This window comes from Botrytis deweyae (genome assembly GCF_014898535.1).
Source record: "Botrytis deweyae strain B1 chromosome Unknown BDEW_005, whole genome shotgun sequence".
In the NCBI taxonomy this organism is placed as follows: Eukaryota; Fungi; Ascomycota; class Leotiomycetes; order Helotiales; family Sclerotiniaceae; genus Botrytis; species Botrytis deweyae.
In genome coordinates this window covers 872,366-897,603 of record NW_024066212.1, presented here as the reverse complement: position 1 = coordinate 897,603, position 25,238 = coordinate 872,366, and the positions used below count along the sequence as shown (strand labels likewise).

Sequence of the window (25,238 nt, the reverse complement as noted above, 5' to 3'; positions counted from 1 at the left end):
GCGACCACTTGAATAGCTTGCCAGTGAGAGTAAACCTTCGGTCATGCGTTTTGGAATCTTGAAATTCTTAGCTATGTCTTCCGAACAGATCATCTGTAACGATTACCTGAACGCGATGGGTTTTCCCAGGAACAATTTATCTCAATTCGAGCTTTAGAATTACGTCATATAAGAATCGTGTTACATCTTCACGCTCTCCCTCAAATATTTCACCCACCAAAGCTCGAAAAATTGACAGGCATAAAGGCTTCAACTACTTCGCCCGTGATCTCAAGCTTACACCACCCATCAAATTCCCCCAGATAAAACACTCCACCCCCCAACTCCTCACTCGTACTATTCCGCCACGCAACTCCGAACGGTAAACCAGAAGCTATCCCATCCACAGCCTCATTCCTAGCCACACTCAGACCTCCACAAACTACCATATCAAAAAAGCCAGGCGGTATAGTGGTATATAGACCACATGGGGTGGCGCGAGTTTCAAGACCTGCAACGCAGACTAGGCCAAGAATGCAGGCGAATAACAGGGCTGTGTAGATTTTGTACCAAAGACTCGTTATGCATGGGATGATAGTGGTGGTGGAATTATTGGTCAGGAAATAGAATGTGTAGATTGGGATTGAGCAAACGAGGAAGATGGTGAAGAATACGACGACGAGGAATTGAGTAAGTGTGAAGAAGATATTCAAAGGATAAGATGAATTTTCATAAGGTATAAGATAAAGGAGCGCTAGGACCAGGAGAGCAAGTAACGGAAGGAGAAAGAGGATCCGTACAGTTATACCGCGCCAGTTACGGGGAGAGTGGAGGTTAAGCGAGTGGACTGGGAATGGTTCGAGAAGTCCTAAGCTGAGAAGGGTACGACTTGTTAGTGATTTGCGTGGTTTTAGTGTGCCAGTTAGGCTGTATCCGTTGCGAGTTTCCACTTCGGGGTCACTATCGCTATCGACATCTACATCCACGTAAGAGTAGTCATCAGATATCCAGAAGGCCGCTGGTAATCTTATTAATCCGCATATAGCCAGCGGTGCAAAAACCGTCCCCAGAGAGATAGTATTAGAATAGGCACCCCCGTTCAATCCTCCGACCAATTGCCAAGCGGCTTGCAGCCCTTGCAATACAGTCGCTACTGTTTCGGCTGAGGTCTTCGAAACCCAAACAGCATGCGGGGAACTAGGAATGCGAGAACAAAAGCGTCGACTTTTCCGCATCATATTTTCGGAGCCATCCCAACCACTCGATGTCCAAAAATGTGCATTACTAGCTGCCATATCCGCAGAATTCCATGCACGCGATCGTGCTCGTCGATCGATGATGGAGAAGTAACGCCATAGTATCGAAGTGGGATTATAGTGGCCGAGCCGCTCGTGCCAACGAGGTCGTGGGCTAGAGAGATAGACGGGCGATGGAACGCCAGCAACGATATGAACAATGAGGGGGGCGAGACAGAGTGTAAATAGATTTATCCAATCTGCAAAGAGAATCCCAGATGCTTGGTATGTAAATGGGAGAATGCCGTTGTGCGGAAAGTTACCGTCCATTGTATGGTCTTGAGATTGGCAATGAATTGGTATTGACAGAAAAATAAAGACTATCAGTATGGAAAAGAAAAGTTTGCGAGTAGCTCATTGTTCAGTTTGACATTGATACAAAATTCAAATAATGGTACTTGGAAAAGAAATCATGCAATACAATGTCGCACAGCGAGCCTCATGTTTGTCTTGACCACCCGCTATGCCACAATTCTTGTCGGGAAAGGTAAGCAGCATGCTGGAGATGCGGGTACAAAGGCAACCAAGCTATTGAGGTACAGAAAGGAGAACAAATCAAAATTCTGGTAACAGACACTTATCGTGTACCGGGGCTTTTATGAAGTAGCTCAACATCGGCCCTTCACACCCCACCCGTGGGGGCCCAAAATACAAGAAAGTTTGCTGTGAACCGGTGCTGCGCCTTCATCCACGTTGAGCAAACACGACCGCTTTTGTAAAGCTGAAAAGATCTTTTGAAGTTAGTTATATGGTCTATGAAATGCCGTGTGTATGTGAATAAGTGACGGAGTACATAGTGCAATACTGTTGTCATCTCGGTACGAGCCGAGACCGGCAGGAACGCTAGCGGAATGCTTGTTGACTACTTTTCCATTCAATCTCACAATATCACCGATCTACAGCGTTGAAACATTTGCATTTGAATTCCTTACAAGCTTCCCTTGGTTGTTATCAATTTCTTAATACATGTAGCAGCGTGCTGATCTTGTCCCTCAAGTTCAGAGCTGGGTATGGTCCATTCAACTGTCATCGCTTCAATATCGCACTTCATTGATCAAATTTGTACTGGTATCCGCAACGCTCACGTTTAATGCATAACTTCAATCCTCCCGCCGATTCTGGTGTCCTATCCATGCAGATATCAGATCAAGCAACTGGACTCCATGGCATTGGAATCAACACTCGACTCTTCATATTTTGAATCAATGGTACAGTCTTGTGAACTGTATCTCCCCAGCCCTCGATCTCCCAGCTTTGCTCTCTTCTCTTTTTTCTTTCCTCTAAATCCGCAAATTGCCACAAATGATGTACGGTGTTCAGTTCTCCAATTTGTACAAACCATGCTCCGACGCCTTCCATGACTTCTCTGCGAGCCTTTAGACCGCGGCGCCAATGAGTCTCCCATTCTAAGAGGTTTCCGGGGTGCAGCGTGTACGAGCGTAATTCAAAGAGACCACCAAGTTCACGGGGTGCAGTGGTAGGCCAGAAGGAGAATTCTTGCATGAGAGAAACGTTCTTCTTTGTAATGAGAGACTTGAGTTTCTTGTCGAATTCTTGGAAGCCAGGATGCGATGCGATACTGTGAAGGGAGTCATGGTAACCGTGATATCGTTGGTATTCCCAAATGTGAACTGTAATCATTCATCTGTCAGCGTTTGGGGGTGGAATAGATTCAAAAGTAAACGAGGATTGGACCGTACCAAACGTATCACAATCTCCAACCTCTGTTCTCCAACTTCCAACCAAGTGTACTTTATTCTCTTCCATTCCAGCCATCTTTGGATACCATTCCCCAACCAATTGGACATACTCATCAACCTTATCTGGCTTGACCTCATGAAACACGATCGAGTGTACATATTTGCCTCTAGCTAGAACTTGACTGAAACTCTGTTCAATCTCCTTTTCCATCTCACGACCTTCAGGAGTACCATAAATTAAACTACTTAGTTTTCCTTTCTTCTCTCCATTTTCGTTTGTGTGCTCTACTCCATTTAGTGTATGGTCTGCCGAAGCAGATTTCTGAGATTGGGAGGATAGTTTGGACTCACTTGCAGCTTCTTTCTTACGATGTTGTTCTGCGATTCTTTCTCGGAATTCTTTCTGCTTTGCATCGAATGAGGCCACACCTTGGGGGGTGATATTCGAAAGGGCTGGTGTACGAGAGAGAAAGGTGGATGTAGTCGCGAAGGCTCTAAGAGGTTGACCCGTGATAGAGCTGCGTGAGATTCGTCGTGTAAACATTTTGAAGTTGTTGATTGATTATGGGTGTGGTCAATAGTTGTAACGATTATTGGGATTGTTAGAAATTGGTTGAAGGATGAATCCGATTTCGTAATTGAAAATTCTACACTCTCAGAGAGGTGAAGGAAGGAATGTCGTTTGGTTAATTGAAGTATCGTATAATGGGTTGTATTGTATCTTCGTACTTTCCGAAGCGCCGGTATGATGTCGTTGCCGTGGTTGATTTACCCCGTCTCGTTTCGTCTCGTCTCGCTCGTTTTCGAATGCAAAGCAGATATAGAATTCAATATTCTCTAGAAGAATTGTTGTTGCCTCCTCCTATCTTTTTCGGAGATGCAATCAACAGAAACAAAGGAAGATGGAAGCTGCAAAGTAGGTTTGGCTTAGGTTTGATACGTTCGTAGCACAAGAAACCATATAATTGGCTAAAATGGAATCCAACAATAGCAAGCTTGTCAAATACCCCGCACTTTTTGACTGTTTTGTCCGTCTTAAAGTATAAAAAGCACTATCAAATAGTGAATAGCTCGAGCGGGAAAAGATCCAAATTGTATGGGCAGAAATAGATTGGTTCAAAGGTTCGTGTGGTTACAATACTTTGGAGGTGTGATGTGAGAGAAAGAGAGGAAGTCGTGAATGAACTGAAAGAGGAAAAGAGGACAACCAAGCTGCAGCTGGGCAGTGACGAAAGTGAGGAGTAAGGCAAGGATGTGGTGGCTCCATTTCGGATGAATGTGAGGGTTTGCGGGCTTGCGGGATTGGAGTTTCTTGTGGAGACCAATCACAATGCAGATTCTCTCTTGTATCCATTGGATTTGCATGGGGAAATGAAGCTGAAGATGTCGATACACGTGAAGATGGGCCAACAACCGTAGACTAAACTGATTGAGGAAAGTCTGAGCTTTTGGCCTCACGAACAAGGCACTCAGCATTTTCTGGAAAACGTGACATGTCACTAAGCCCAATACATTCTAGCCTTGTTCAGTTGCGGCCCTTCCCATAGTTGACCTCACTACTATCATCGGAATCACCACCGTCTAACCTCCAATCAACCCTCCGGTACAATTTCAGTCATATCCCACAGCACAAATTCACAATGTCTTGGTTAGGAAAGAAGTTCCCTGCGCCTGTCGGTATGTGAAGCCATTCAATTGCTAGCTGTGAAAAGCTTTCGTTCCGCACTTTTCCGATCTCCAAGTAATGTTTACTGATAAAATTGTCTTTTTAGCAAAGCCAATGGCTCCTTTCTTCGTTGCTGGTATGTTACTTTGAGAGCCATTCATCCCAAGTATATCGCGAAATGCAAAGGTCGAAAGCATCTGCAACTGTGGAGGAGCGGAACGGCTGGAGCCTGAACTATGGGCTAATATTACTTGGGGAATTAGGTGCCGTCATTATGTACGGAATCAACTCTGCTGCTACCGCAATGGCCAACAGTACGTCTATTCCATTGTTTGTCTGCGCACGTGGGCTGTAAAGATGTGCTTATGAGGGAATACTGACGAGAATGGCTATTACAGGCGAGGAGTTCAAGAACGATCCTAGAAACCCAAACGCAAAGACCCCAAAGCCAGCCGACAAACACTAAATGGGAGAAATGTCTGATAGGGGGCATGATGAATGGGAACTTGCATAGATCGAACCTATGATAGATCGGCTGAACGGAGCGTCGTTCCCATTATGGATGATATGTAAATTAGGAGACAATGAAATCATCTGGTGTCCTATAAATGAAGATCCTGCACTGTGAACTATCATGCAGGTTTGAGGATATAACAATATCTTGAGTTTGACTTGCAAATCAGTCGTTTCTAGCAAATTACTATAGCATGAGTAGGGGGGGATATCGAGTGAATAGCCTCGAGCGAGGATATTACATGCCTACTAAGTTCTATTGTATTTTCTCCTTTCAAAGTTCCTACCATAGTCCGAGTATAGGGGCGTAGTATGAGGCTTTTGTCTCCTAAGGTTTGTTTTCAAAGTTGTGAATTGCTTTGAGTTTGTACTTATTGGTCGCAATCACTGGTTCACATGTTGCTCAGGTAGGTAGTCTTGCAATGTCAAGTCTAGTGATCTGATAAAACCTGTCTTGCCTGTCTTCACTGTCCTTCTCAATTTCCTGATATGCTTTAATCATTCATATTTCTCTATCGCATAGTATGACTATGTTCAAGTTGCAAGTGCTCAGAATCATTGTGTTTGTGTTCAAGAATATCAAAGACCTAGTCATGTAGCTCCCTCTCTCTCTGAGTATTAAAAATATCAAAGCAGACCAACTCGTGAGTCTAAAAACCAAGCTCGAATTATGTGACTTGTCTCATAACCATCAACATTCATATCTGTTCTTCTATTGCCCAAAATTGTTCACACATAAGTCATCTCGGTCCTTGCAATCCCCGAAGAAGCTGAGGATATAGAGGATATAGTGAATTCGAACTGTGACACTTATGACACCTGATTGACCTTCCTGTTGCCTATGGCTCGACCCTGCACGGACCCCATAACAATCTTGACCTCGGGAATCATAACAAACCCTCCTCTGCTCATCAATTCTCAACTTCGATCTACAAACCTCTTACTTGATACTTCTAAAAAACAACTTCTTTTTCAACAAGTTTGCAAATCTATTGTTGTTGTGCTTGTCACAATAACTGTAGTTTTTGGACTACCCCCTCTTTGACATTGTACAAAAACCACATCCTTTTGCAAGTTTCCACAAATCTTCAACTTCGAGCCCTTGACGTGGAAAGTTGAAACTCCAGTTGATCAATCCGACTTACAGAAATCGATAAGCACTTGCTGCGTTATTTACTGAGAAATGACGCGCCAACCTTCCGATCAATCTCTCGACGCTCCTGGCCAACCCGCCAACCCTTTGCCTATCCCTACTACCCAATTCGTTCCTCAATCTACCCCTCCTCCCCAAATGTCTGCTGTTCAACAAACATCATCCTCGGACCATGTTTGTCGATCCATCAATGTTGTGTCCTGCAGCCGTGGACAAGGCCCAGAAGATGTTTTCGTACCACCTCCACGATTGACGTACTTGGATTTGTTGATCATGGAAAATTCAGGATTTCCGAGTATGGCTGAATTTGAGATCTTTCTCCAGCTGTACCAGAAATCATATTATCACATGGAACTAGCGGAACGCAAGAAGCTTTTCCAGCAAGTGGAGCTTCTTCGACAAAGTATGCGCCATCCGCAATCGGTTCAAGCGCTTGTAGAAGCACAGCAGAGTATTCAGGCCGGTCAACCGTTCCTCAGCCTCAAACATTATGCAAACTTCAGCCGAAATGGATCCATGCTTACCTCCATGATCAGTCGCTGCCTCAATCTTACCTCTTTAGCTCTCCAGCGAGCCGTTTTTAAAGCCGCAGCAGAAGTAAATAAGAACACCGATACGCCAAACATAGCAACCATTTCAGGCAAAAGCTGTGAAGACATTGTAAGCATTTTTCTCCTCGTCTTTGTCCAAGAAATAAACTAACGTTCGTACCAGTTGTCCCGTGGTGTAAAACACTGGACCGCTGAGGATATCTTGAAGCTCGAGACGATCGTCTACATCCGCCCCGCTGAGTACCACGTCAACAACCCTCCATCTAAGGTAACTTCGCGTACTGATTCCTCATATTTCTCGCATGAACCGCCTCTTCATTGCCCGGATCCTCCAGAGTATGGAAGTATGAAGATTGAGCCAAATGGTTCCGCTGTGCTCTTGCAACAACCATGGACATACAGCCAGTGTTTGGACTACCTCGCTGGTCGGACAATAAACTTCATGAATTCTCGTGATCCAGAAGCTTTTTTCTTCAGCTTGCCTTCGGACGACAAGCTTCAAGGCATGACGGCTGATCAACGCGCAGAGTGTGTTCGCAAGCATATTATAGAGCAAGATGCGAAGCGGGGTCTATCGAAATCAGACAAAAATTGGTATCCTATTCATTCGAAAACCTTTAAGCGTCCCATCGAAGGTACACATGGTAGTTTGGCTCCGGAGCTTGATACTACTGCATCAATCTCAAAAGGTGACCCTTACATCCAGGGAACCCTTGATAATCATCGATACCCCGGAACCCATGGTACATGCAGTAGTGAAGGTGGACATTTATTTGGATCACCATCGAACTCTGGTGCAGATTATGATAGTCGAACTAGACGTGGACGTCAGCCGCCATCGAGCATTGTGGCAGATGACGGATGTTGCGATTCAGACCTGGGGGATGACGATGATTCTGATTGGGCTCCCACTCAATCTGACAATTGGAGTTCGCCATCGAGATCAACAAAGCGTGTATCCTTCGCTGCAGCGGTGACAGACATACCAGGAAATCTTCGTGGACAGGGAAATAGTATCGTTCCATCTGATTCTTTCTCCTTTGCAGAGTCAGAGTCAGAGAATGATCAAGCGACCACTGTAGACAATGGACCATTGAGTGAAAACATTCGCGATCGTCAAGATTGTCTTTGGACAACTTCTGCAGCTCATGCTACTCCTGCGATCGAGGTTGCACTGGCTTCGGGTGATGAAAATGACAATAATGTCCCAGTTGTCCCACCTCGTGCCTCTGGTTCAAAGAGAGGAAACAGAAAGCGTTCATTGACTCGAGGTCGTCGAGTAGCTCAACCACGTGCTCAACGACGCGGTGGGGATTTTGATACCTTGCTTGATACTTTGGAGAAACACCATTCGCAACTGTCCTCACTCCCACATTTAAACAACGAGAAGCTCAATTTTGGGGATGAGAAGCATCAGACGGCTAGCAACAAGCCTCAAGGTATCCAAGCCCAAGAGTTTTTGTTTCCTACTTGGGAAGGAGTTCCAGTGCAACGCGGCGTTTCAAATGTTGGATATGCCCTTCAGGAAGATTCGATGCTAGCCATGCAAGAAATGTTACAGGAGCAGCAAAGAAAGAAGAGAATCCAATTACTGCAAGAACAGGCCGCTATGCAAGCTAGTCTTGTCTCAAAAACTGGTCCAAAAGATGATCATGACCTTGAAGCTTCAGCATATGAACCGGCATTATTAACAATGGAACAGGAAAGCAATAAACAAGTTGAATCGAAAGACCAAGAACAGGTTAACATGCCAGCTACTTATCCCTCCTGTGGAGATAGTGGTACCTACTGGGAGAATGGTGGTCAAACAAAGCCTGTAGAATCTTCTCTTGTTTCTCTCGGAAATGACAAAACTATCCTCAATGGTCCCCCAAAATTTTACGGTCTCACATCGAAGGAAGCTCAGCAAGTCGAACTTGGTCGGCTTGGAAAGGTTAAGAACCGTTCTACGCTCCAAGATCCCCATGCCGGAAAGACTTCTACTTCTGCCAGGGCCCCCAAAGACCGTAAACAAGACATGGCTACCAAGTTCGATGACCTTAAGAAATTTGCGGATGAGTTCAAGATGTCCACTCCAGTGCCAAGTGACATTGCCTTTATCAATCACGGTGAGGTTCCCGTGGCTGTCTGGCAGAATCACTCTCAGGATCATGCTAACAATTGCGATGAAGGTCCTCTTCGTATTGCGATCAAGGAAGACAATCTTCGTCGTGCTAAGGGTGCTCCATTTGATGAGTCGAATTTGGAGGTTATCTCGGTTGAAGAAGCTACTCGTCTTCTTGCTGCTCAGAAGTTAGCTAAAGAGATCTCGACTGCTACAAAGTCTGCAACTGGTACCTCTCCTCCCATTCCTGCAAGTCATCAATTGAATGGTTTCGATCTCGGCGTTACAGCTACAGCATATGATCAGGACCGTTTCATACGAGCTACCTATAGCAGCGTCAATAACTACAAGGCTAACCATGATATTCACAGCTTCGAACAAGATAACTCAATGAATGCTAAGTGTAGAAGGTGTTCTGAGAGATCGAGATTGAGATTGAGATTCAATAATTTAAGTGGCGAATTGTTCTGAGCAAGTGAGATGATGAATACGAATATTGCGAATGGATACACGGATGAGAGATAATGGGAAAGACATAACTTGTTTCTATTTATTCGAAGTTCTGAAATACATGCCGCTATTAGGGTTGTAGGATCAAGGTCAAACGAGCTCTGCCGCATATTCAGAGTCAGGAAGGCTCATAACTAGTTACTCTAAGGAGAATTAGACATTAATGTGGACAGTGCAGGTAGTCTAATTCATCAGTTAATCCTATGCAAAAACATCTTTAGTTCCATTGATTGACCTGAAGATTGTCATTTCTACTCAGGTGGCTCTACCTCCACTATACCAATTACTACATGACCACGTGCTAGTGACCTGGCGTGGATAATGAGAATTTGGTGAATACATCATTACGAAAAACAATCTGTAGATAAGATTTGTGGTTTCCCTTGCTTTCTGTTTTCTGTAGCTTGTCAAATTCTTCGACGGCTGAGCAGTTCCTGGTAAATCCAGAAAAATACTTTGAGGGCGAATTTTGATTCTTTAACATTCCCAAGTCGCTTTTATCTAGAAGCTTCAGTTCATCTCTCTTTTACACCACTTTTCACCTCAATCTACCTTCCTCTCCTTCTCTATCCCACTTTCTCTCCAGACTTGTAGTATTACGTGCAACGATGGATTTATCTCATCGCCCACCCCATCTAAGTGGTATGTTATCATTCAACTCATCATTTGTATTGAAATTCTGACCTGCCAATTCCCTCTAGATTCCGTCAACAAGATGTATTCTGTGTTTCACGTTCCCCGACTCCACCCAATCCCTCGTATACATACCGAAAGTCTGGTCGTTTACACGGCCTTTCGCAAAAGCTTCTTAACGCTATCTGATGTCGACCGCGTTCGCTATGGCAAGAAGAAAACTCGAGACACTCTCTTGAATTCATTCACTCCTCAATACATTGAGCAAAATCTACATGGCATTTCATTCGAACGCATGTGCGATTTAGTCCAGCACCTATGGACCGCGAAACACTTCCTTGCTGGATCCGAGTTGAACAAGCTATTCAAGGGCGCTTCCTATGAGCGACAGCAAGATCCTGCTTTTCGAAGACTTATCAATATCCCAATATTAGGAGAAGCGTTGGAAACTAACATCTGGCTATCGAACCATCAGTCACATCATAAGCCGCGTATCACCCCATCTTTCAAGATTAGAAAATTGCTTTCAACACGTCCAAGTCCTTTGCCACGCGTGGATCCTGGTGAAGTCAATTTCAATGGCGATAATATGACCAAATATCCACCAGTATCTGGTCCTTCCAAACCTTTTCTGGGTGCGTACGAATACGATTATGAGTGCAGCACAACTCTTCCCTTTCCCCTCCAACATTCTGTCCTCACGGTACTCCAAGATCTCATCGAAGAATCTCTGTTTAGCTTCGCATCTCAATACTTTCCCGCCTACCTAGCTTTGAACTTCAAAATTTGCCCCAAGTCTATTGAGCTTAGCAGCTGGAGAATGCATCTACACATCAACGCTTCTGATATTCGATTCAATCTTGCCTCTGGTTTTGTTCTTGAAGACTTGCATTTCTTTTTGGGTCGCTTGGATACAGTGAGAGACTTAGCTGTGCATCGGAAAGATGGTGAGCAGATTTTATGCACTTCATAATATTAGGATATAGCAGTGGCTAACAAATTCAGGGGTTCCTATTGAAGCGATCAATAGCATGTGCGCAGATAGCATTTGCTTGGCAAGAGCTTTAGGAGACCCACGAGCAGTTTTGCTAGGCTTGATACAGGAAAAAGTTCTCATGCTTTCAGAAACACTGTAAGTTATTCCTTAACATATATCGTCGTTTATTTCGCAGACTTTTGAACATTAACCTGTTCCTCCTCGCCCCTTGAAGAAGGATTTACAGGTGCTATGAGCTAATTCATTTTTACACGCTAGGCTAAAGATACAACCACTACCTCAACATTCTTCCTTCCTTGGACTTGAAACCGATCCGACCATGAAATCGAACATCCAATTCTTCATGAAGGCCATATCTGCTTCACGTATTCTCATATCCTCCCCTGAAGCATGGATATTATACTCGGAGAGATACGAAGAAGTTGTAAAAATGCTACGTCGCTTAGTATATTATAATGAACAGGAACGTAGGACCCCGTCGCCTGCCCGTTTCCACTATTGATACTAAGGCACGGGAAATTTTTCATTCGATGGGGAGGTTTTGGAGCATGTATCAAACCATGAGGTGTCTACCCTCTGGTCTTTCGTCTATTGTTGAGGGGCATAACGAGCAGATTTCGGATGATGATGAGAATACTGAAACATCAAATCATCAGCAGGATAGTGAAGACAACTGGTTGCTTTCGCAAGTTAGGGAACTTCTTGATGAAGAGTTCGATTGGTAAAGTTTTACAGATAATTTTGTTCATGTCAAATCGAGGATTGTGGTTGGCTTGAGTAGGATGATGAAAAATCAATGTAAATGGACATCAAAATTACCTTAATGTATAAAGAAATTCATTCATTGAACGTCTCTTTCCATTTAAGTGCAATATTATCAGAAGGCATTTTTCTATTGATTAGCAAAAATGCAAAGGAGTTTTAATATCAGTGTACTTTTTTATGAATGCATCCTTTCTGGATTCTGGGATACTTGTGATTCGATCACTTCTGCCTCACGACCCAGGAGACACTTCAAAACAATAAACAATATCTTCCCGCAAAAAAGATTGTGGAAGGAGAACAACGGACTGCGAATGATGGGCTTATTGCAATTCATGAGATAGAGCTGAGGAGACGGGTAGTAACAGAGCCTGCTGTCACTCTAAGAAATACATTTTTGCTACAGGTAATATTTTAAGATAAGTAGACCTTCTTTCATAGATAACCATTTACAAAATTTGATTGCTTGAATGATGTAGCACCTTAATATTATCTTTTATGCCATATCAGCTCCTTGTTTTTGAAATAATTGTTAGTTTGAATTTATAACACTTTCTGAACAAGCATACAAATTATCTTCTCTGGCATTGTACTAGAAGACATCTTTATACTACTAGAGGTATCCCAGCCTCGATGACCTTATATGTTGAGCATCAGGATAATGATTGGTAAAAGTTGAATTGTAGAGATGTTTGCTGTTTGGTATGGAATTCTTTCAGTCTACTTCATGCGTATTTGCTCCTTTCATCATGGGTCTAAGGGTTAATCTTTCTTGTAAGTGATTTATTCAAGAACTAACTTTTCCTCTCTTTCATGCCATCCATATAATCACCTGGAAGCCCTCCGAAAATGATCACAAGGTGTTCAGTTTAAGCCGCCCAATCCAAATTTAATCCTTCACGTTTCTCAGCAATAGCTCTATCCGTCAACGCACTCTCAAAATCCCCTCAGTCTGAAACTACACTCCTAATACTAAACGAAGATCCCCGAAATTCAACATGGACGGCGGTCCTCTTTGTATCTGCGACATTTGCTGTTCTGAAGACGCTTCAGAAACCTCTGAAAACTCACCACCGCAGACGCCAAGTCACGATTCAGAACAAAGGAAAGAAGATCTCGATGAAGATTATAACCAACGGTGCACTAGCCTCATTGAGACCGAAGAGGATGGGGAAAAATTGAAACAAACTTTGGATCGGGGGGATGATCTCTCTCAGAATGAATTCAGACAAGTAGAGAAGAGGAAGTTTGGGCGGATTTCGGACGATGCATGTGAAGTTACGGGGACGAAAATCGAGGAAATGGAGAGACTTGCGGAGCGGTGTAAATTCTGCATGAAACGTATGTCAACGGGTGAACTCGGCAGCGGCAGCTGTAGCGACTGTGAGATTGATGACGATGAAAATGATTTGAGAGAAGTTGATGGTGTTGAACAAGAGGATGGATGCCATGATATCTGCGACGATGATTGGGAATGTTCTGCTGAAGAGTTGGAAGCGGCTTTTTGTGAAGATGAGGAGCTTTCCTGTTTGTTCCACGGCGATTGTGAAAATATGATGGAGTGTTGTATGTGACGACTATTAGACTTATACCGAGATGAAGGAGGTAATATTACGTGGGATGACGAGAAGCGGAGAACTCGATGAAGATTCTACGCATGTCACACTCTACTATGTGCTGTGAAAGCAAATTAAAAATAAGGAATTTTCTAATCAATCAGTCATTCCAAAATTGAACTTGACATGCAATGTGTTTTCGTGGTGCTGTGCTGACATCTCAAGATCCCAGTACGGTCAATTTTTTTTCTCGTCACTCATCAATTGATATTCACGCCTTCCCTAACTCAAAAATTACAATCACACCAGTTGTACACATATTTGATGTTCATTCACTTATCCATTGTAAGATTCAAACATGCACCATCAACAACCCCACAAATTGCAGAAGTCAAAAAGGAAAGATCGAAGCACAATTCTCAAAAGGTCACTTTCCTCCATCACTCCATCTCTCGCAAGATTTGGCAAAAGACGATCATCAAGTTTAGGAATAAAACCTCAAGATTCAATTATTACAGCTGCTCTTCAAAGAATATATGATCCTAGTCAAAATCGTGATGCTACCGGAGTATCTATCAAAGTCAGAGAAAATTCGCCAGCATTAGAGATTTCTATGGGATCCATCACGGCAACGAATCCAAAGACAAAATACACAAGCCGTTGGATTTCATGTACAAAAGCTACCTCATCTCTTTCGGGTTCTCCAAACATGCAGACAGATCTGCAGATACCTCGAAACTCACTTCAAATCACTCCTTCTCTATCGTCAGATATGAGTTCAGATGAGGAAATCGGGGGTCGCAACATTCAACTTCCTGCAAAACTACCCGAACGTCATAGAATGAATATACAGGATAATTTTATAAAGAGTCTGATAAGCAAGCTTACGAAAGAGAGACGGGAGAAAAAGTTGATATTGCGAGGCACAAGAAGAGACAGATATCTGGATTCCGTGAAAAGAGTTATGGATAGTGGTTGGGTCATTCAGTCGCAGGTTCTAGACAAGCTCAAACGAGGGAGAAAAAGGAAGTTGGATGAGCAGAGTATATAGCTGGGGTTTTGATGGAAGTTCACGTGTGTATTTGGTCAATATGGGGGAACTGGTTGTGCTTTCAGTCAGGCATCAATTACACATATACTTTCCAGGACTTTGGGATGAGTGATCATTGCAGGATTGGTTTCATGATCAGCGGCGAATGCAGTCTTGATTTTAAATGGTCATTTGAAGCGTCGATGAGGCACGATTGAAAGAGTTCAGATTTGAAGACTTATTCATTTAGTTACAGACAGTGAGACTAGACAAATGTGATTCTAGAGTAATCGAATCAGATTAAGTTTGTTCTGGAGCAGATATTCAGCTTTTGACAAAGTTGGGCATGTTTTATGAGAACAAATAAATCGACCAACGCATTCATAGGAGTGTGCAGAGGGAACTTCAAGGTTTTTATCCAGAAGTACCTAAATTTGCGGCTGCGGAGAGTTCATTTGAGTGGCATGTAGCATAGTTATACATAGTAAACTAGTGAAAATCATTGAAATTTTCGACTTATTTCTTTTACCGTGCATCTGAGAGTATCTTCACTTTCAAACATTTTCACTATGACAAGCTCACAAAAAGATACACAGGTACATCCAAATATGAAAATATAAAAATCGACAAAATTAACTGCCAAGTGACGGATGTATCAGTGATGTCCCCTCTTTCCCATCCAACGAAACTCGCATTCCTGGATAAAAACTCACTCTTCGACCAGACACTACCTCCGAGTAAACAGAAAGGGCAGAAGATACCAAACCTCAATAGCTCCACAGCTTCCAAAACAACAGAGGCCAAAAAACCCCAATCTCAAATAAATAAGGAGGGAAATATCAAAAATTCTGTCGCAAGGACAATGTTTCTGCGAAGCAAAGGCTACGAAACCTCAGCCTGCTCTTAACGGGGAATGATTATCATTAGTCCCACCTACTAACTTGTTTTCAAGCTGAACGATTATCTAACGAGGTAAGATTCCCCAATCACTTATTAAACGGTCAGTTACAGCCAAATTTTGGGGCACCTTGCTACTTAATGATTTTTGCTGGTTGAAATTTGTATAGAATTGCAGAGTAGATGTTAAGCGAGGTGTATTACCCTTTCTCCACTTTAATTTTAGAAAATAGTGTGATCATCAAGTTGCAACTGAATCGGTGAAAACAGCACGATTGAACCCAATATCGAATCGCGATCTGTCAAATTCTTTAATAATACTGATATCAGCTTGGGTCTTCAGAGTACATTATGACATTGAAATCTCGAATAAACACAAGGGCGCTTCTCAAATTACTTCCTGCATGAATCGTCTGCATTCAAGGCCCAATGTGCCTAACGGATTTTTTGGGCTGTTCATCAATCTCTCCTTTACTCTAGAGTTACTGAGCTCTTGGTAGTTCTAGCTGTGGTCTCTTTATCAATGTTCCATGCCAAAAATGATTCAATTGTTGCTTCAAGGTTATCGTCACGCGTTGGTGATTGGAAGCACATAACCTTATTCTAAGTTCGATGAAATCCACGTGTCTTCCAAAAAAAAGTCATTCTCGACTCTCATGTTCTTGAAGAACAAGTCTAAGGACTTAATCTCTTTGGTGTTCTTGGGTAATCGCAAACCAAATGCACACTCGGCAAATTCAAATACCAAGCCACAACTCTATCCAGACCAATTCCTCCACCACCGTGAGGAGGCACACCGACACTCTTGAAAACATCTACATATTCTTTGATACCTGGTTGGTTGGGGTCCAAGCCCTTCGATCTGATCACCTCCTCCAGTTGCTCTGGTAAATGTAATCTCTGACCACCGCTCAGAATTTCTTGTCCACGCATCATGAAGTCATATGCGTTGGTGACGGCAGGGTTTTCGGGATCTGGCATCGCGTAGAATGGACGAGCATCGACTGGGAATTTGTCAAGGACATAGAAATCAGTATTAAACTTCTTACGAACGAGTGCTCCGAGAGCCTTTTCTTGAGGTGTGCTCATATCTTCGGTGTCGGTGACGTTTCTGAATTCTTCGGGCCCTTCTTCACGAAGGAGCTTTTGACCTTCGGCAAAAGTAAGACGGACTTCCTTGCCAGGTTCGGGGAGAAGGAACTCTTCGGATGGGTAAATTGAGCGGATAAGCTCAATTTCTTCGCGGTAGTTCTCGGCAAGGTTGCGGAAAATGAAAAGAAGAACACCTTCGAGCATGTGCAAGACTTCGTGATAATGTTCATCAATTTCCATCTCCAAATCAAGACCAATGAACTAGTAATAATTTAGTATTTCATCATCTTTGCAGAGCAGGATTTATTACCTCAGTCATGTGTCTTGGAGTATTCGAATTCTCTGCACGGAAAACAGGTCCAACACAGTAGACTCTCTTTCGGCCTCCGGCGATTTCAAATTGTTTGTAAAATTGTGGGGATTGGGCGAGATAAGCTTCTTTGTCGAAGTATGGCATTCTGAAAACGTTTGCACCGCCTTCGGAAGCAGCTCCGATCAAACAAGGAGGATGAAATTTCTTGAAACGATGGCTTCTCAGATAGTCGCAAAAGTAGTCCTCGACAGCGATCCGGATATCAGCGATAGCTTGGCTGACAGGTGCTCGTTTGTGCATAGCGGGGTTGTTAAGGTGAGAGGCCAGACTGGCTGTTGGAGTGCCTTCTGTGACACTGAGACCTATGGAAGTGTTAGCTCATGAGTGAAGATCAATGTAGGATATTGATTTACCGGCAGCAGCTTCACTAAGATCTTCTTCCTCATCCAACTTCCCTACAGCTCTGCTCGCTGGTCCCAATCCCAATCCCAACATCTCGGGCGCAGTAGCTACCAAGTATACCTTTCCAAGATGTAATTCGAAGTTCGAAACCTTTGTGCTCTTAACAGGCTCCAATGGCTTCTGTACAACAGCCTCAACGGCAACAAAACTCTCCAGCTTTAACCCTCCAATCCACTTGACCATTTGTTTGCTGACCGGCTTGCCCTCCGCGCTGGCACTCACAACTCCCTGGACTGTCCAGTTACCCTCCTCTCTCAACTCCACAAACGCCATCTTCGCTCCTTGCATTCTTGCATTCTGAATCCATGCACGAACCTTGATTGTCTTGCCAATATGTTGTTCTCCAATCTCCCTCAGATGTACACTTTCGGCTTCGATCTTAGTGGTGTGTTTAATTTGTCCATAATCATCTTTCGCAAGATCCTCAGCAGCAGCAGATCCAGCGGCAGCTTGTTTAGCAGCTTGCTCGGCGGCTTTGCGTGCCTTTTCTGCTTCCTTCTTGGCTTTGGCTTCTGCTTTTTTGGCTCCTTTCTTAGAGGGTTGTGCGGGGTCTTCACCGGTAGGTGGGGCGCCTCCAGCTGCGATGGCGGGGTCAGTTGGAATTTCTTTACTTGGTTCCGCCATCTTTGCGATTGTGAAGAGATTAGCTGTAAGCTCGGGTGGTGTGGAATGAAAAACTTCACGTTTATAAATAAAGTAAAAAAATAATGGAGGGGTACTTGTGTATAAAGTTGTGGTCATGTTATGAGTAATGCGGCAAGAATTTAAGCGCCAAGGTCATAGCTTTTTTTCGGACAGGGGTCACACAATCAGATGTCATCGTTGAGATTTTTGTGTGTATTCTTCTTTTGAACATAACATAAGTAATCTGGCTATCGAGACAAGTTCATATAACCTTTCGTTCAATCCATAGGTAAATTCATCGTAACAATACAACAGATACCAACCATCTCAACTGCCATCTTGGCCCGACCTATTATGATGAATCCTCACCCCGTTGAGAAGGGTCACTAGGTGAGCTCACCGATGAATGAATCTTATTCATTTCTCCAGCTGGAGTCACGATGAGGCTTGATGACTTTGATGGGCTTTCTGGTACGTGCTGCGCTGAGAATTGATGTCTTGCACGAGTCGAGTGGTTCTTCAAAATCCATGTCTTGTCCAGAACTTATTATCTCTCCTAAGCCGAGTATCTTCAGTGATATGAGTAATATGTCTCTCGAGCTCAATACTACTTCTGGACCAATTCTTTCTCCTGGATTGATTGGTTCCCAGAAGCCTATCGTTCGTTCTAGGCTAAGTGTCTCTGCTAGGTCAACTACTTTCCCTGATTATGCAACACACTGCTAATTCGATTATTTTTCTTCAACCGATCATTTCTCTTGAATGTACTGCCTGCACTGTGTTAAGAACATCTTCTAAGTTGGGAACTCTTCCTGGGCCAAGTGGTCCTCTTCTCAAGTCAAGGACTTCTTCCAGATTAATTACTGCATTCTGAATTCAGACGCCTTGAGCTCATAAAGAAAGTTCAGCAAACATTTTTTTGCCAAAAACATTCAATCTTATAAAGAAACGACAATTCATTCACTAAATATGACTATAGTTCTCGAGCAATTCTATTTGGGAAGGTTTTAGCTGACATGCATGATTTTGCGCGTTGAGATGTGCCCTCTTCTCCTGTATTTCCAGATCTCCGACATAACCGTCCCATTCACCATCAACTTTTCCCGAATCCTGATCCCAAAGAGAACATCAAGCAAATTTATAAAACAATTGGTACTTTTGACAAAATGAAAACCGCTATCTGAGTAATGTGCCAGAACATTACAATTCACCGGTAGGAATTTTGAACGCCGTGCTCATTGGTGAGCAATTCCCCTCTTCACTGCTAGAGTCCTCAATCTGGGTATAATCTTGGAGATTGCTACAGATATAGATAGTACCTGTTTGATTGGAGAATCCGTTGAAACGCGTCGCTGTAGCTGAAGTATAAGCTGTAATTATAGTTAGTCCACCACCAGGAAGAGTGGTCCAGTCTGAGTTCTCACCTCCCATATTTCTATACACCAAAAAATCGCCAACTTTAACTTCGCAGCCGAAAGTGGTGCTCCGACTCACACAATCTGTACTGTCACATGTTGGCCCCCAAATCTTGTAGGTATGATTCCCGGTCTTGCGTGCCATCGTCGTATTTAATTTGCCTTTGATTAACGTTGGCATGAACTCTTCCTTTTCAATGAGCCCATTCATAAAGTTTCCGTATACACCATCGTTTTGATATAACATTTCCAAAGTTTTGGAAGATTCTGTCGTCGTTGACACCCGGCGTGCTATGATTTTGCAAACAAGTATAAATGCGCTGCGCGCATAGAAACGTCCAGGCTCTGCAATGAAAGTTGTCTGCTCTGGAAATACTGCTTCAGATATGGCGCTAGATACAGCTGCGGCCATATCTCCAAATTCAGATTCTGTGGACTGAAATCCACCGCCAATATCGAGAATTCTTAAGGAAAATCCTAAAGATTCTGCAATATCCCAGACCAATCTTGAATCTTGAACGGCTTTTCGAATTACCGCGGGATCTGAAGCACCCGACCCTTGACATAAAGTTAACACTGTAACACATCACCATTATGGGAGGGCTCTCTACCAATATGAAAACTAGTTCCAATGACATCCATACCCAGTTTTTTCGCGCGTACAAGAAGTGCTTGAGCCGATTCCAGGGGCGCACCGTATTTGTCACCTAGGGCAACAAGAGCACTATTATCATTTGCAAAAATTCTAAGCATCAGTTGTGCGTTAGGCATGTATTTGTTTATGCTATCCAGCTCGTCGAGATTGTCGAAGGTCGTCTTTCGTATCCCGGCATTGTAGGCAAAAGCGAGTGCTTCGGGCGCCTTGCATGGATTTGCGAAGATAATGCTACCAGGATGAGCACCCAATGACAGGACAGTATGCATTTCCTCCACGGATGCACAGTCAAATCCAACACCGAGTTGCATGAGTATTCTCAGCATTACGGTGTCAGTATTACATTTAACGGCTATTTTGCACATCAGTTCCAAAGAATACAAAAGTTGCTGAGCTCCATCTTACCATAGAATGGCCGGACGAAAGGCAGATGAGATGCCCAAAGATCATGTTGACGTCGAATCACTTCTATATCTGCAACGAAGAATGGATCGTTATAGCCAAGTATATGTGGGAACTGTTCTATATGAGCAATATGTTGGTATATGGTGTTGTTCAACAATTGTTCTGCGGGTTTTGGTGATCCTCTCCAAGTGCTAGTAGTTAAATCCGACATAGTTGAAAGGATTCGGTTTGTTTTCCCAGAAGTTGGATTCTGAAGCACGCAGCATCTTCGTGAGTTGGGTTTTGTAAAATCTCATGGCAATCAATTTTAAGGGAGAGACCCTTTACGTATTTGTGCCACACTAAACTTTAGACCTGCTTGGTACACTAAATCTTAGATGTTGGCTACACAAAATCTGAGATGTATGTTTCAAATCATACGGCTTGTATTGAAAAACACACATGTCTCACCGCGGGTCATTTTGCTAGTGACATATTACCTTGAAATCTGCACCCCATAGAATCCTAAAGTTTTGGATATGACCATTACACATTAATAAAGATGAATTTTCATTTCAATTTCGACTATTTTTCCAGGAGCCAATAAAAAGAACTATTATGGCTAGTTGAAGGAAAGAAAGTGGCAATTATGGGTCATTTTCTCTGAGAGGACAGAGTGGCACGTCTCTCGATTTACTTTACAAATTCTACCAATATTCCTGGCATACTAGCCACTGATTGTTCAAACCGTTCAGTTGTTTGAAATATATCCATATAATCTGAAGACATTAGAGGCATGGCGAATAGATCAGAAAAGCTGAGATATCAACGCCGAGCAGACACCGCCGGAGCGAAACAACTTTCTCTAGGGGCGTTCCCCTTGCAACAGCAACATTTCTTAAGACAATTAGAGCGAATTTTGGATCCGAGTATGCTAAATCCATACGCATTCCAGGTAAACGCTGTTGTTAAACTTCGATCAATTTCAGTTCAGGGGCTCCTTTTTTCAATAGCAGCGGCGGCCTTGAACCATATAAGTGATGCTTTTGCCAAATCGAATGTTCCATAACTTAAAAAAATCAACAGGTTTCAGGGAAACATGACGAATATTTCTATGCTGCATAGTGTTTCAGTCTATCTTTGAAGAACATACCCTTATTGGGCATGACAATCACGCCAATTCATGGGGAAATGCTTGTTACTTGGAGAAGATCGATGGCCATCTGAAACAATTCCATTTTGTCAATGCCGATCAATGCTTGTTCTTAGGAGGACATGCCTTCCGTGTGTGGCCCGTGTAGCAAAGATTTTTAATACATGGTCGACAGAGCAACGTTGTCAATCTAATTGAAGATTTCTACGTCACATGGGCCAAAATCGCTAGACATTCGAATATTACACGAATTCTGGAATCAAAAACAATTCATCACAAATAAAAACTACATTCATCAATAATTACAATAGGAGTACATGCACACGGAGTCATCAACGATGATTGTATCTTTATGCCATAATTTATGCAAGTATGAATTTAAAATGCTATCTACTGGTCTTTGCATAACCCGCCTTTCTCGAATTATTCACACAACCTTGTGTTTCCATGACCCAATGCTCTTGCATATCCAACTCTTCTTTTTCCAACTCAAATTTTTGCAGAAAAGAAGACTAAAAAACATTCCTACACCGTTTCCCAACCACATTCATTCAATCTCAGCAGCAGGAATTCTCAGAGCACACTCGCCCTTTCCTGGAGATTGCTCTCCTGATTCCTCTTCTCGCCCCTTTCCATTCTTCCCATTGCCATCTCTGGCTACAATTTCTCCTCCAGATCCGATCCTGCCCTCCCAAAGCTATCAAAACTCGGTCCAATAGTTTCGATCAAGATACAAGCATCCTAAAACGAGCGAGTATCTAAATCCTCCAACTTGGTCACAACATCCCGAAGAGATGTAGATGAACGGCGAGATCTGCGTAAGCTTCTGACTACCTTTGAATGATTGATTTTCATTGCATTCATAACAGTAGAAGCAGTCGGTGAGGGATTGCAGATAGAGCTTCGTCTGCTATTGCTACGAGATGTCGCTCCAACTCCAGACCCAGCCTCGGATGCAACATGTGTTGATTTCAACAAAGTCTGATGGCGAGTCAGAGAGGGTCTTCGTTGGCGTTCGGGCAATGGAATATCGAGATCCATTGCATCATCCAGATCCATTGCGTCTCCATCGTCATAGTAATTAGGAGTGGAATTGATCGATCCTGTTGGGACTTGACTGGAAGCAAGTGAAGTGTTTGCCACGATTAAGAACACTGCATCATCGATATCCATGGGATCCTCATCGTAAACTGTGTCAGAAGTAGCAGTCGATGGATTTTCAAGCATAGAATTTTGGGGTTGAATGCTAGCTGGGATGATTCCGACTCCAAGCCAGATATCCGGACTGTTTTGTGCGGGTTGCGGTGTGGGGAGACTCTCAGATGGTCCGTATTGGTGAACCACAGGCGCAGGAAAGAAGACATCTGGGGCGCTGTTTCGTGAACTATCAGGACCCTCAGAAAATGATCTTGATCTAGGCTTGGGCTTTGTAGATTGTGACCGACAGAAGCTCTCCCAATCTCCATATTGAGATACGTCAGATGATACGTATTGGTGAACCACAGGCGCAGGAAAGAAGACATCTGGGGCACTGTTTCGTGAACTATCAGGACCCTCAGAAAATGATCTTGATCTAGGCTTGGGCTTTGCAGATTGTGACCGACAGAAGCTCTCCCAATCTCCATATTGAGATACGTCGGGTGTGGAGTAGCGACGGCTGGGGGTGTTGTCTCTGCTGATACTCACATCCTTAGATGTGGGTATTAAATGAGATCTCGAATCGCCATATGGTAGTTGTGCAGCTCTGCAGTCTTGAACCGGAGCTGTTGCGCCCTTTGGTCGACGGAGAGCCGATGGATTGTAAATATTACTTTTCCCCCCATGTTTAGGAGTGGAAGAAATCATGGTCATGTAAAGACTCTTGGTGGGACGTGGTGTACGACCGCCAACTTTGGGTTGCGCGATGTTAGATGATGACTTTGGCTTTTGAGCCACGGCGTTGAAAGATTGCTTTGGGGTTGTCCGTGGCTCATAGAGGCGCTCTTTAGTACTGAGCAAGTCCGAAGGGCTGCTTTGATTTGCAGATACCAGCCTGTCCTTATTGAGAACTGGCAACCCAATAGCTATTCTGAACCAATCGCTCACCAGATCCGTGTCTGTGAATTTCCGAAGCCCACTCATCAAGCTCAATGATGGCGAAAACACGTTTTGCAACCATAATTCATTGACAATCAACTGTAACCGACCAAGGTCAACTCCATACAGATCACAGCTTTTCTTCAGGAATTCTCTTCCGAACATCTCAAGCAGAGGCACACTTTCCAATCCCCAGCCGTAGTCATTTTGTTGTCTGCGTGTAAGCTTGGAGAAAGGAGTGCGGAACATGAGGACTACCGAAAGACGTTCGAAGTGTTGAGCTGGGTTGCGATGCAGTGGCAATAGAGATCTGAGTTGTAGGATGTCATCTCGTTTGGATGCTTCGAGTGGTTCAGGAGCTTCGATCTGTTTTGAAGCGAGGAGGTATGCAATATGTTGCTCCCTTCTCTTGTCCCGTTCAAGAGTCTGTTCAATATCGTGTTCAACATTGCTAGTTCTACTAGCTTGCCCCCATTTTGCTATCCAACCGCGCGGATCCATCTCGTTGCTGGACATGTTCAAAAGAGTCGAAGTTGCAGTTGATGGAAGGTTTTGGGTTTTGTTTGAAGTCGTTCGTGAAGAATTTGTGAGTGGAAGTTGGTATTGAGAGTTGGGTCGATGAGGAAGCTTTGTGATTTGAAGGTAAGTTTTGACAAGAAGCCAATGAATGAGATAGCAAATTCTCGACAGCGGGGCAAGGCCTTAATATATTAAAAGAGGCCAGCGACGACAGGTACTAGTGTATGATTTGCTTATCAAATCCGCGCATGTGTATGTGTTTACGGCGCTGGTACGGTAAGTTGTATATGTCAGCAAAGTATTTTCGGTTCAATATCTTTGCTGCAGTGAGGATCGTATCAACGACTTGTTGTCTCTTCTCCCTCTCAAGGGTGGAAGCGATAGCAGGCTTACTTATGTGTTCTCGATAGGATATCTTTGCTACGGCGAGAACCGTATCGACTTTGATGTTACCCAAAGTCGCGAATCATATGCTTATATCAGCACAGTGTTCTCAGTGAGATATCTTTGCTACGGTCAAGACCGTATCAGCTACTTGCCGTTTCTTATTTCGCTCAATATCGCGAACAATATCATGCTTATATCAGCACACCATTCTCAGTAGGATATTTTTGTCACGGCGAGGACCGTATCAACTATTCGATGTTTTTTCTTTCGTCAACAATGTGAAAGTCAGCATTCTTATAAAAAACCCAACATTTTACCGAGACGTCTTGTCTACTGTGAAGACCGTATTCACCCCTAGAAGTGACTTATGATATTGATACGGTCGAATAGATTCCGAATATGCCATCACACCCACGAAAGTGAATTTCTCGAAGTCTAGGCAACTACCTACTTCTAGCCCTAATATTCACCGTATGTAGATACTTCGGCTAATCCACTCCAGTTTGGCGAGAGAGAATAGGCATTATGCGCATCATCCCAAGAAAGTCTAAGCAGACTATAACATCAAGAAAATGATAACCGTTTGGATAACCAAAGTAGATCAAAGACGACGTAGGATCTACTCTATAGTTATCAAGTACCATTATACCTGACGCTGTGTCAATATGAAGTACCATAAAAGTAGCAGTGAAAGTGTTTCAGGGCCCAAGGTACAACCATCGCTAATTTGATCGAGTCCAGAATCATCTGAAACGACCGAAGATTAAGCAAGTTGGTTATGCATTATGTTGATTATGATTGCGTAAAGCTTT

General features: G+C 43.3%; 10 protein-coding genes across 10 annotated transcripts; 5 read left to right on the top strand and 5 right to left on the bottom strand.

The window, feature by feature from the left end:
• Positions 1 to 209: 209 nt before the first annotated feature.
• EAE98_002913 (uncharacterized protein) lies at positions 210 to 1,544 on the bottom strand (the record flags this gene model as incomplete). The annotated part of the gene is made up of 1 exon (XM_038950533.1): positions 210 to 1,544. One exon carries the CDS (start codon positions 1,542 to 1,544, stop codon positions 210 to 212), a length of 1,335 nt encoding a protein of 444 aa, XP_038813062.1.
• An 876-nt stretch (positions 1,545 to 2,420) lies between these two features.
• EAE98_002912 (uncharacterized protein) lies at positions 2,421 to 3,518 on the bottom strand (the record flags this gene model as incomplete). Its single annotated transcript, XM_038950532.1, has 2 exons — positions 2,421 to 2,905; positions 2,975 to 3,518. 2 exons carry the CDS (start codon positions 3,516 to 3,518, stop codon positions 2,421 to 2,423), a joined length of 1,029 nt encoding a protein of 342 aa, XP_038813061.1.
• A 937-nt stretch (positions 3,519 to 4,455) lies between these two features.
• Positions 4,456 to 5,286, top strand: EAE98_002911 (uncharacterized protein). The gene is made up of 4 exons (XM_038950531.1): positions 4,456 to 4,651; positions 4,747 to 4,776; positions 4,808 to 4,954; positions 5,039 to 5,286. The coding sequence occupies exons 1-4, from the start codon at positions 4,615 to 4,617 to the stop codon at positions 5,104 to 5,106; spliced, it is 282 nt and encodes a 93-aa protein (XP_038813060.1). The 5' UTR covers positions 4,456 to 4,614; the 3' UTR covers positions 5,107 to 5,286.
• Positions 5,287 to 6,336: 1,050 nt separating this feature from the next.
• EAE98_002910 (uncharacterized protein) lies at positions 6,337 to 9,432 on the top strand (the record flags this gene model as incomplete). The annotated part of the gene is made up of 3 exons (XM_038950530.1): positions 6,337 to 6,966; positions 7,021 to 8,965; positions 9,029 to 9,432. The coding sequence occupies 3 exons, from the start codon at positions 6,337 to 6,339 to the stop codon at positions 9,430 to 9,432; spliced, it is 2,979 nt and encodes a 992-aa protein (XP_038813059.1).
• A 754-nt stretch (positions 9,433 to 10,186) lies between these two features.
• On the top strand, positions 10,187 to 11,603 carry EAE98_002909 (uncharacterized protein; the record flags this gene model as incomplete). The annotated part of the gene is made up of 3 exons (XM_038950529.1): positions 10,187 to 11,051; positions 11,110 to 11,236; positions 11,360 to 11,603. The coding sequence occupies 3 exons, from the start codon at positions 10,187 to 10,189 to the stop codon at positions 11,601 to 11,603; spliced, it is 1,236 nt and encodes a 411-aa protein (XP_038813058.1).
• A 1,258-nt stretch (positions 11,604 to 12,861) lies between these two features.
• Positions 12,862 to 13,437, top strand: EAE98_002908 (uncharacterized protein; the record flags this gene model as incomplete). Its single annotated transcript, XM_038950528.1, has 1 exon — positions 12,862 to 13,437. The coding sequence occupies one exon, from the start codon at positions 12,862 to 12,864 to the stop codon at positions 13,435 to 13,437; it is 576 nt and encodes a 191-aa protein (XP_038813057.1).
• A 340-nt stretch (positions 13,438 to 13,777) lies between these two features.
• On the top strand, positions 13,778 to 14,470 carry EAE98_002907 (uncharacterized protein; the record flags this gene model as incomplete). The annotated part of the gene is made up of 1 exon (XM_038950527.1): positions 13,778 to 14,470. One exon carries the CDS (start codon positions 13,778 to 13,780, stop codon positions 14,468 to 14,470), a length of 693 nt encoding a protein of 230 aa, XP_038813056.1.
• Positions 14,471 to 16,021: 1,551 nt separating this feature from the next.
• On the bottom strand, positions 16,022 to 17,837 carry EAE98_002906 (uncharacterized protein; the record flags this gene model as incomplete). Its single annotated transcript, XM_038950526.1, has 3 exons — positions 16,022 to 16,699; positions 16,749 to 17,113; positions 17,165 to 17,837. The coding sequence occupies 3 exons, from the start codon at positions 17,835 to 17,837 to the stop codon at positions 16,022 to 16,024; spliced, it is 1,716 nt and encodes a 571-aa protein (XP_038813055.1).
• A 1,200-nt stretch (positions 17,838 to 19,037) lies between these two features.
• EAE98_002905 (uncharacterized protein) lies at positions 19,038 to 20,523 on the bottom strand (the record flags this gene model as incomplete). The annotated part of the gene is made up of 3 exons (XM_038950525.1): positions 19,038 to 19,810; positions 19,864 to 20,259; positions 20,313 to 20,523. The coding sequence occupies 3 exons, from the start codon at positions 20,521 to 20,523 to the stop codon at positions 19,038 to 19,040; spliced, it is 1,380 nt and encodes a 459-aa protein (XP_038813054.1).
• A 1,662-nt stretch (positions 20,524 to 22,185) lies between these two features.
• Positions 22,186 to 24,036, bottom strand: EAE98_002904 (uncharacterized protein; the record flags this gene model as incomplete). The annotated part of the gene is made up of 1 exon (XM_038950524.1): positions 22,186 to 24,036. The coding sequence occupies one exon, from the start codon at positions 24,034 to 24,036 to the stop codon at positions 22,186 to 22,188; it is 1,851 nt and encodes a 616-aa protein (XP_038813053.1).
• Between the last annotated feature and the right edge of the window lie 1,202 nt (positions 24,037 to 25,238).

Bases quoted from the DNA above. Each gene is read 5' to 3' on its own strand.
- EAE98_002911 (XM_038950531.1), top strand. From the start codon at position 4,615: ATGTCTTGGTTAGGAAAGAAGTTCCCTGCGCCTGTCG. The intron at 4,652-4,746 runs GTATGTGAAGCC...TTGTCTTTTTAG, and splicing joins GAAGTTCCCTGCGCCTGTCG to CAAAGCCAATGGCTCCTTTC. The intron at 4,777-4,807 runs GTATGTTACTTT...ATTCATCCCAAG, and splicing joins GGCTCCTTTCTTCGTTGCTG to TATATCGCGAAATGCAAAGG.